The sequence below is a fragment of the Sporothrix brasiliensis genome (genome assembly GCF_000820605.1).
Source record: "Sporothrix brasiliensis 5110 chromosome Unknown Cont19, whole genome shotgun sequence".
NCBI lineage: Eukaryota > Fungi > Ascomycota > Sordariomycetes > Ophiostomatales > Ophiostomataceae > Sporothrix > Sporothrix brasiliensis.
The window spans coordinates 1227241-1237745 of NW_024467138.1; the positions used below are offsets into that span (position 1 = coordinate 1227241).

The following is a 10505-nucleotide window of genomic DNA, read 5'->3' on the forward strand; positions in this document are numbered from 1 at the left end:
TGCTGGCACCTGCTGGCACTGGGACTAGATGCCGCGTGCGTGCCGAGGCAAAGCTGAAGCTCACACGCGGCGCAAACTAATCTATAGGGCACACGTCTTTCTCCGCAGCACTGTAATTATTGCGGTGGCTGGAAACCTGGGCGCGACTGGGGAAGGCACGAGCACACGATTCGGCATTCTGCAACGTGCACCTACATAGGAGTGGAGTAGCAAGTCGGGTACTACTGAGCTTGCATCTCACCTGCTGTGAGATCATAGAGACCAGCAGCACTTTCTTCTTCCTGCAGCCACTTAACAGCTCCCTTCTCACCCGCCATCCCGACAGTCGCCTTTCTCGCGCTCCATCCTCGACCTGCGCATCGACTGCGCGCCCATCACACCCAATATGTTTGCAGCCACGCGGCAATGGTTCCGCCGCCATCGCACGCCCATCGCCATCGGCGTCGGCATCGTAGGCGCCGGTTACGTGGCCACGCAGTATGTGCTGTCGAAGCTCAACGACGCGCGTGAGCGAATGAGCAGCGACCGGATTGCCAAGGAGAAGTGTGTTCCGTCTCGTGCAATCCGTTTTGTAATGCATTGAGTGGTTCCTTGGGGCACTGGTACTGACAGCTGCTTTTCTCTATCGTTAGTCTTCGGCGCCGTTTCGAGCAGAACCAAGAGGACTGCACATTCACCGTCCTCGCCCTCCTCCCAACCGTCACCACAAACATCCTCGAGTCCATGAACACCGAGGCCATCACATACCAGATCCAGCACATGAAGACAGGGACCGCAGCTGCAGGCGCTCCGGCGCGCAGTCCGCCCAGCATCGCCGATACGCTGGTGACCGAGGATGAGAGCCGCAGCATGATCAGCATGCAGAGCGAGAGCGGCATACACGCGAGCCAGGTTGCGCTGCCAACCCAGGCGCCGACTAGCAACCCGACGACGACGACGACAACAACAACAACTCCATCAGCTGGTGAAGCAGCTCAAGAGCTGCCGGCCCAGCAGCGCAAGACCAAGCGCCAGCTCTGGGACGAGCTGACCATTAGCTGTGAGTTTTGAGTTTTGAGTTTTGATGTTTCTTCTTTTCCACAATCCCTTGGCCGTGGCCGCCAGCTAACTCCTCGCCCTACGCAGCCATCACCCGTGCATACACCCTCCTCTACACGACCAGCCTCCTTGTCATGCTGACCCGCATCCAACTCAACCTGCTCGGCCGCCGCAGTTACCTTTCCAGCGTCGTTTCCCTCGCCACAGGCAGCGCCCAGGCCACCATCAGCCTTGAAAACAATGACGACGACAACCTCCTGCAACAGCAGCATGCACTCGGCAACAGCACCGACTTTGAGGTTAACCGCAAGTACCTCGCCTTCAGCTGGTGGCTGCTCAACCGCAGCTGGGCGGACCTGGCCCAGCGCGTCGAGACTGCCGTCCGCGCCAGCTTTGGTCACCTGAGCCCGCGAGACTTGGTGTCTCTCGACAACTTTGCCGATTACACGCGCGCGGTGCGCCAGGCCGTTGAGCGGGGCCCGCTTGAGAGCGCCATTCCCTCGCGCTGGCTGTCCCTGGTTCTGCCGCCACCCGGCCTCGAAGACTACGTACTGCGCGAGTCGGGCATCCTGGCCGACAGCGCCGCCGCCACCTTTGAGCATATTGACCGGTCCGAGGCTGAGGCGGCTGCGGAGGCGGCTGCGGAGGCGGCCCCGTCCACATCGGACGCCGCGGCGCCGACCAGCTCCCAGACCATCCCTTCCCCCGATTCCCCCTCACAGGTGGCCGCCCTGCGCCGCATGCTCGATGAGACCGCCGATGTCGTCGAGTCACCGACGTTCTCGCATGTCTTGACCGAGATCTTGGATGCTGGCTTCGCCACGCTCCTCGAGCGCAAGGTTGCCCCAGTCGCTTTCGACTTGCCCCCGTCCGTCGGTGAGGGCAGCATCGAGCTCAACCGCCTGCGCAATGAAAAGGTCGTGCAGTTGCCCAAGATCTTGTCCGTGCTGACACGCCAGGCCCACGTCATTGGCAGCGGCATGCCCAACGAGTACCTGCACGAGATGGAGGCAGTGCGTGACCTCGAGGCCTTTGCCGCCGTTGTCTACTCGAGCAACTGGGAAAGCGAGATCCACGAGGAAGGGCTGTTGGCCGCGGCCGAAGAGGTGCGGCAGCAAGCCGCCGAGGCTGTGGCTTCGGGCACGTCTGAGGAGAAGTCGGTCCTGACCGGCCGGGCGCAAGTGGATGAGTCGCTCGTTATGGTGGACCCTTCGCAGAGCACACTGGAGAGTGCATGGGAGCGTGCCTTGGACCAGTCGTGAGAATCGAACGAGCGTCGCATCTGGACAGCATTCATACTTGGCACACTTTCTTGCATATCGTTTCGACATTTTCTATTTACACCCAGGCAGGCGTACCGCGGGAAGACGTAAGTTGAAAACACATAAAAAAGGGACAAAGGAAGACACATGTGGATGGATGGATGCATGTTCGAATGGAATGGTCCTTGTCCTTCCTATATTTTTTGAACCTGTATAATGAACAAATAAAAACCCAACCATAGATACCAAGTTATTTGCATTGCACTTTGCCCATTGCTTCTTTTGTCACGCTTGAATTCTTCCCCTTCTCCTACCCGCCGGCCCCTATCTACAACAGCCCCCGCACAAACTGGTCCAGCCCCAACTCAAACAGCTCATTCTTGACTCCTTCTCCACCAGCATGCTCGACCGGCGCCAGCGGGTTCTTCACCACGTACTCCACCCAGAGGTTGATGTAGATCTGGTGTAGCACGTTGCGCATGCTGAGCACGCCGCAGTCTGTCAGCATCACAAACCGCAGATTCGCCGGCGTCTCGTAGTAGTGCAGCTTGTACTGCCCCGTCCTGAAACTGATAAAGGCATCATCGTCCCCACCCAGCTTGCGCACCATGTTGCGCAGCGAGAACACTGTGCCGAAAATCAGCTTGGCATCGTCCTTGGACGTGGCCGGGGACACCTGCTGTGGACGGCCGTTGACGCCGAGAGGCACGAGCGCATCCAGCCAGTGCTTGGTGTAGATGCATTCGGCTGGAGCTTCCAGTTAGTGGGACGCGGGGACACACGAATTGCGAGTTGGGGGCAAAGGGCTACGCAGTAAGAGACGTACTGTGCCGATCAAAAATAAAAACGAGTAGACCGCCATGGCGACGGCCGCTCCCCCCGCCTGCCCCCTATAGAGCGAGTGCCGTGGGTTTTGTTTGGTTTCTCCAAGGGTAAAAAGGGGGGCCGGTCAGAGAAGAGTGACGCCGTCGGCGGTGGGTGACGATGTTGTAACGCGAGACCTGTCTGTCGCGTATGAACAGCTCCCAGGCCGTTATGTGTTCGCCGTTGGTTGCCGTGAGGTTGGCACAATTCGTCAGGGTTATGGTGAGGATGAGCTGACACGGACCTACGATGCATGTGGATGTGTTCCTAACTCGGTATAACGACCAAGCACGCTAGGCCAGAAACACTCTTACATACATAATATTCTTGTATCCGTATATGGACATTAGAAATCTGCACCTTCAGGATGGGCAAGCCAGATATCAATCCGAAATGAAATGAATTTATTAAATTGAACATTAAACCATTTAAAGGTCCCTTTTTAATATCCCCAAGACTCTTCCATGAAAATTCCGATGATTGGCCGTCCTATGTTTCTTGAAAAATTGTATAGAATGAGCTGCAAGTTCGCCGCTTAACCAGTCCTAGTTCTCGAAGCCCCACTGTCGCTTGACTCGTCAACTCTAATTTAGCACCGGAACGTGCTCTTTCCCCAAAGAAGAGACAGCCTTAAACAACAGACTCGGGGACAGTCCACAAAAGACGTTGACGAACAAAAGGGCGATGTTTATTCGTAAATTCAACTAATTCTTCGTGACTCTCCATCGTATACCCGACCTTTATTGTCTAGCACTCGTGTCTTTAAAGGCATTCTACGGCCACCGTTCACAGCAGTGCAGCCTTGCCGTCGCTTGTTTTTACAGGGCTGTCTGAGTGGCCTCGAGGGAAGGCGCAAACGGCAGGTTGGACCACACACCAACTGTCCCGACAGATCGAAAACTGAAGGTCCAACCCAGCCGCTCTCACTCGCGCGCTCACGCCCTGGTAAGGCTGGGCGCATATTTGGCTTCCCTTCCTCCCCTCCGGCGCCCCTGCCTCGTTCGGTCGACTCCTTATTTTATTTTATTTTTAATCGTGCCTGGCACCTCCTTCCGCACCCCGCCACTTTTGCCCGTTCTTGCCTTCAGCTTTTGCGGCCCCCGCCTACCCCTTTTCTCTCCCTTGTTCGACTATCACACAGGATTGTCGCAACATAACATAAGAAGAGACACAGAGACAGCAATGCAGCAACCGCCGACCACGCCTCCGGCCAACGCGTCGACCGCCCACGGCGACACCACGACGAGTGGATCACGGGCATCTACTGGCGACGCACCGTCCTCTGCCCACAGCAACGACCCCGCGTCTACGTCGAGCCCCGTCACCTCCAAGCCGTCATCACCAGCCTTCCCCTTTGGCCAGCTTCCCACCAGCCCTGGTTTCCTGTAAGTACATCTTTTACTGCTTGGTACTCCGTTCAATGGAACGACCGTTCCCGCAGCCAGCGGATCGGAAAATAGGAGATAAAGCAAGCTTTCGTAAGGTCCAAAACAGACGCAGAGCGAGGGCATGGCCAACGGGCTTTCCCGCTTTCTGCGGGGCCGCGTGGCAGTGCAACAAGGTGCCTCTCGACGTCCCTGTCTTAACATGGAGGAGTAACCGGTTTCCACCTTTGTTCTTCTATTTCCTCCATGTCTTTACCGCTTTATTTCATTATTTGTCGCCCCTGGAACCTACTGCTGGTCTGTGGCTCCTCCTCGCTGCATGCATTAACCGTGACTGACGTGGTCGCTGGCCTGCATTTGGCCGTCTCTTGGTATCCGTCTAGATCGGCTCCCACCTTGCAGTCATACCCAAGCCCTTTGAGACAGCACCGTCGAACGCCTTCTCAACATCGAGAAGTTAAGGTGAGATTTCCTGCACCCTTACGCAGAACGCCTTCTGTCATGGGTCAATACCCCTGCTCACAAGGCAGGAAACGCTCAATGCCGTCTCCGAGTTTGCCGATGACGACGAAGATGGCTCCTCCCATCACAAAATCAACCAGTACACTATCAACTTTATGATTGGACGTGGCTCCTATGGCTCTGTGCACGTTGCAACCGACCAATATGGCAAGGAATTTGTAAGTTGTAAGGTGAAAACGAGAGGGAGAGAGAGCATCTTCATCTGTGTTAACAGGACCAAGGCGGTCAAGGAGTTTTCAAAAGCACGGCTTCGGAAACGGGCCCGCTCCAACCTCATGAAGCAAGGCCCATTCCGTGCTGGGCGGTTTCCTGGCTTAGGCGGCCCGGTTGGTCCTCGCGGCCCATCATCAAGGCTCGAGGGTGAGGCACAGGCAGAGGCCAAAGATGCTCTCTATCTCATCCGCGAGGAGATCGCCATCATGAAAAAGCTAAACCACCCAAATCTGGTCGAGCTGATCGAAGTGCTCGACGACCCCGAGCAAGACTCTCTTTATATGGTACTGGAGATGTGCAAAAAGGGCGTCATCATGGACGTTGGCCTTGGCAAAACAGCCAAACCGTACGATGCGGAAGCTTGCCGGTGCTGGTTCCGTGATTTAATCTTGGGCATTGAGTACTGTACGTTTTTTTTTTTGGCAAGCAAAGAACTTGTCATTCACCCATGCTAACCAATGCCCGCCCTGCTCGGCGTGACGCTAGTGCATGCACAAAATATCATTCACAGAGACATCAAGCCGGACAACCTACTCATCACCGACGACGATGTGCTGAAGATTGGCGATTTTGGTGTCTCGGAGATGTTTGAAAAGGCCGACGGCATGCGCACAAGCAAAACAGCCGGATCCCCTGCCTTCTTCCCACCCGAGCTTTGCGTCTCCAATCACGGCGGCGTGGAAGGCCCACCTTGCGACATCTGGTCAATGGGCGTCACTCTGTACTGCCTCCGCTACGGCAGGATACCGTTTGAACAGGAAACCATGGTCGATATTTACGAGGCCATCAACACAGCTGAAGTGAAATTGCCGGAAGATGAAGACGAACAGTTTGTTGACCTCATGAGCAAGATCCTCGAGAAGGACCCTTCCAAAAGGATAACTATGGCTGAGCTAAGAGTACGTTTGCTTTCCATTTCCCCCTTCAGATATAATTATACCCGAATAACCTAACATGCTCGCGAAAAAGGAACACCCTTGGGTTACCCTGAACGGTGATGACCCTCTCCTGAGCACCGAGGAGAACTGTGCCAACCCGATTGAGCCACCTAATGCTCTGGAACTCAACCACGCGTTTACGCAGAATATGGGGAATCTACTATGTGTCGTACGTATATCTTATGATAACCAAGTTTTTGACCGTATCGTTTCTAACTCGCAGCAAAATAGCTGAAAGCCATCCGCAAATTCAAGGGCCTGCTCCGTTCGAGGAACCGGGACCCGAGCTTGACTGTGCCCCCGCTCGCCATCGATGTTGCGGATCTCGGTTCACAAGTTTCGTCGATCCGCGTCTCATCCGACCAAGAACGGATGACCGAAGACGAGGTGGCCCGCGTCGTAGAAGAACGAAGAAACAACATTCGGAAAGCAAGTCTCCAGACCAGTCGGCTCCTTGGTGCTACGGCTGTGGAGGGACAAGGGGGCGGTTCAACAAGTGCTAGAGGAGACGACACTGGCGGTAGAGAGAATGGTACAGGCATTGGTGTCGACCAGCCAACGCTGCTTCTTGGCATCGGAACGGGTGGTGGTGACGAGTTTGGGCCCGACAGGCAGTACGACGAGCCCGAGGACATCGTATCCGAGTCTCCGACGACGGCCGAATTCGACGTCTACGATCGTGCTTTCCAGTCAGAGGTGGCCCGTATCCAAAGCCAAGGTAGCAAGTCCAAAGTCTACCCCACCAAAGTTCTCGAGAGCATAACCAGAGGCAGCGGTGGCAGCGGAATGGCCGACATCGTGGCACGCCTCATGACGGAGAGACAACAATAAAAGGGGCGTGCTTGTTGTAACGATATTCATCGTTTCCCATCTTTAAAATTGTTTTCTATTGAGCTAAGGATATCCGGAGGCAGGCCCTCCCCGGAAGTGGATCACTGGTTTCGATGCGCACTTAGGTGCCTTCGGAGCACGGATGTATAAGTTTTGGAAAGGAATGGAAACCGTGGGAATACCTCTTCACACCTTTTGTCCGGGCACTTTAGCATTTCACTGACATATCTTTGGCGAGGCCTTCGAAGATTTGTCCAAGTCACGAAAAGTAGCCACCTCAACATTTATTGAACTCGTTCTTACCAAGTCTGCGTCTTCGTGCACCTTCTCGCAGGGCTGTGCTCACACTACCTACACCCTGCCGCCACACTCTCGCGCACACGTCCAGATGCCACGAAACGGGGACACAAATAAAATCATAAAATCCAGACTTGACTCTTGGCTGCATATGAGGTTTGACAGGCCTCATCACCAAAACTGAATCTCAGAGTTTGAAAGCAACAATACGCAGAAGAGCACCAAGGCCAAGCCACTGTTGCGTCCGGCTCGGGCTTAGCCCACCATCAAACCTACAACATCGATATATACCGCTTTTTCACGATTTACACAGCAATGGACGTTGCCGCTAGCAGAGGGCAAATGCAATCCTCCTTCACGGTCCAAGGCGCCAAGTCACGAAAGCCTCGTCCAAGGCTCCTCCAAGGCTCCTGTGGTTCCCAAAATGGCGCCCAGACGGTTTTGGTGACTCAATGGGGGTGAACCAACTGTATTCTTGTGCCGGTTACAGAAGATTGAGGATGAATATGATACGCTGAGATCTGTATACCACTGAAAAGAACTGTTTAAACCAAAGCTTGGCCGAAGGCAAAACAGCGTCTGAGGCCCATAGACGTTCATTTGTGAATCACTGAACAGAGGCAATCTCTTCACGGTGTTCTAGCCAAAAGAAGGAGAAATACAAAAGCAATATGAAGAATGAAACTCGTCTTGGATTTGGCCGCTTCTTGCCGAACCTGTGTTTGGATACAACAAGCAGCGGTGAAACTGTAACAGGAGAACACCGACAAAAAGTGCACGGAATAAATCATAGTTACAGCCAAGAATCTCTCTTGGTGGTCCACTGATACAGCCAACAGCGAATAATGACTAACAAAGGCCAAAAGCAGGTTCGGGATGCTACAATATGGCACGTCGTCCTCCGTACACAAAACCAATGCCAAGTGCCGGTGTAAGTGAGCGGCTGTGGTGACTCTTTTTTTCGTCAATCTGCTGTCCCGCCTTTTCCCCAAGAGCCTGTCTTGGTTAATTCTCTCTCGCTCCCTCTGTTATGTCTTTAATTAGCCGGCCTTTTGGTTTTTTTTGGGGGGGGTTTTTTTTAAAAAATTTTTTTTTAATGATTTCCGTTCTCGGCCCTGTTTTTACTGAGTTACCAACGAACAAGCTGGAATGCTGGCATGCAGACATTCGGGTGATCGGCTTGGACAGCAGGGCCAAGAGCTTGACTGGCAGGCGCTGATGTCATAATAAGTACATATGCAACAAGACAACGAGACATTAACTGCCCTGAAACACGACTACCGGCGACCAAACATTCTTTCTTGACCACTGCGGACATTCAATTGGTCGTCTGATCTTGTTTTGTCTGGACCTTTTGAGCTGAGCGTGGCGGATAGACAATGATAGGGCACCTCGGCATTTTGTTTTGTAAGCTTTTCTTTTATACGAAAAAGTGACAGCAAAATGACAGAATCTGGTTCAGATTTGCAGGCCGATTGTCGATTTTGGCAAGAAAAGATTTGAATCAGGGAAAGGACGAAACGTACTGGGTTGGAGCGCGCAAAGCACTGTCGTCATATCTGACTGACTGGTGCGCTAGCAGGGTATTTTTTTTGGCCGTCATATGCTCAAAATAGAACGGGACGATACGATTGACGTTGTCTTTGGCTTTGCAGCCCGAAACAAAGGGCGGTGACGTGGGTACAAAGAAGGAAAAAAGAACCAGAATACGATAACAAAAGAAAAAGAGAAGGAAAAAAGAAGAAAAACGAAAGAAATAAAAAGAAAATATTGCAAAAGAGTAAATGATCGACACGGTTGATCCTGACTGCAGCCGTCTGCGGCCCGGCCTTGTTCCATGGTCTAAATGAGTCGAATCCTTAATTGATGCGTTATACATCATTTTAAAACCAAAGAAGAGCTTGTTTGAAGTACGGGAGCTAGAGAGCTTGGTCGTCGGGGATTCAGGTACAGCTACCTCGTTTTTATGTTGACCTGCAGATGAGCTGTTATTCCTACTGCACGTCTATCAGTTCTCATTCTTTGGTAGGTCTGTGCTGTCTTTCTCATTCATGTACACCGCCAGATGTCGTGGCAGGATCTCCCTCCGAATTTTCCCTTGTTATCTCACAAGCAGGCCTTCCAACACGGATGCAAATGGGCGAGGAGGGCAAATGCAAACTGTCAAGCATAAAGTTCGGGCGAGAATGGCAACGAGCCACTCGTCTGCGAACAATCGAGCACGAGGGGAGCAAGGATGTGGGAGACGAGGCGGGACAGATGCCACTTGAGGCTGTAGGACGCAGATTTGCATGTCAATTCAGGTGAATTCTTGTTTTAAATCAAGGGTTACACAACGAGACGGCGGCCCGGGATGCATCTGGAAATATGTGCGCACAATGTCAAAACACACTACTGCGCTTATTTAGGGGTTGTGTTGTAACCTCTCATTCTGTGTATGTAAGAAAAGAAAGAAAATCGAAGAGAAACAGGACCACTCGACAACGTAGACGACCACTGTCGACAATTGAATGCTGGCACAACATTCGAAGCGACAATAGTACTTACTAGAGGAGACATCATATTCCAATAAATATATCACACAGTTCAGAATTCGACGTCTGGATACACTAGTGAACCTGTGTCCTTTCCCCAGCAAATGATGGAGCAGCAGACGCATTGGAATTGCCATCCAGTACCAATCATCGTCTATTGGCGTCCTGCGGTTCTGCAATCCGAGGGTGTGTAGACGGCAGGAAATGTGTCGAACTGTGTAAGTGGTCCGACACAATGGCACAATGGCGACGTATGTTCGAATAGTTTGTCTGGGTAGGGGGGTGGTGAACGTATAAAAAAGGAAAAAAAAACAAAAAAACACATAAATGTATTTTAAAAAATAGTGAGAGTGTCACAGAGGAGAGTCGCACGTTCGCTCGCATCCTCACACAGAGGATGGATGTGTGGGACTCTGCAACCCTGCATATTAGTCCACAGCGGGCTTTGGTGACAGCAGTGAATGCATGTAGGGTTATTGTTGCACGAAACATGTTGAGATGGGTTGTAGAAAAAGGGCACATCTGTAAAATGCCTCATAGAGAGCGTCCGATGCACATACAAAGCGGAGCATACGACAGTATGAGAAGAGCAAGCTGGAGAGAAGAGACCCTTCCACTTCG

The 10505-nt window shown here is 52.7% G+C and overlaps 4 protein-coding genes across 4 annotated transcripts; 3 read left to right on the forward strand and 1 right to left on the reverse strand.

The window, feature by feature from the left end:
• Positions 1 to 385: 385 nt before the first annotated feature.
• SPBR_00379 (peroxin-3) lies at positions 386 to 2300 on the forward strand (the record flags this gene model as incomplete). Its single annotated transcript, XM_040758698.1, has 3 exons — positions 386 to 543; positions 633 to 1039; positions 1126 to 2300. The coding sequence occupies 3 exons, from the start codon at positions 386 to 388 to the stop codon at positions 2298 to 2300; spliced, it is 1740 nt and encodes a 579-aa protein (XP_040618159.1).
• A 328-nt stretch (positions 2301 to 2628) lies between these two features.
• SPBR_01066 (transport protein particle subunit bet5) lies at positions 2629 to 3162 on the reverse strand (the record flags this gene model as incomplete). Its single annotated transcript, XM_040759385.1, has 2 exons — positions 2629 to 3027; positions 3127 to 3162. 2 exons carry the CDS (start codon positions 3160 to 3162, stop codon positions 2629 to 2631), a joined length of 435 nt encoding a protein of 144 aa, XP_040618160.1.
• A 1184-nt stretch (positions 3163 to 4346) lies between these two features.
• On the forward strand, positions 4347 to 6218 carry SPBR_00397 (uncharacterized protein; the record flags this gene model as incomplete). Its single annotated transcript, XM_040758716.1, has 6 exons — positions 4347 to 4549; positions 4976 to 5011; positions 5076 to 5229; positions 5293 to 5689; positions 5771 to 6183; positions 6213 to 6218. 6 exons carry the CDS (start codon positions 4347 to 4349, stop codon positions 6216 to 6218), a joined length of 1209 nt encoding a protein of 402 aa, XP_040618161.1.
• Positions 6219 to 6238: 20 nt separating this feature from the next.
• Positions 6239 to 7053, forward strand: SPBR_00943 (uncharacterized protein; the record flags this gene model as incomplete). Its single annotated transcript, XM_040759262.1, has 2 exons — positions 6239 to 6391; positions 6454 to 7053. 2 exons carry the CDS (start codon positions 6239 to 6241, stop codon positions 7051 to 7053), a joined length of 753 nt encoding a protein of 250 aa, XP_040618162.1.
• Between the last annotated feature and the right edge of the window lie 3452 nt (positions 7054 to 10505).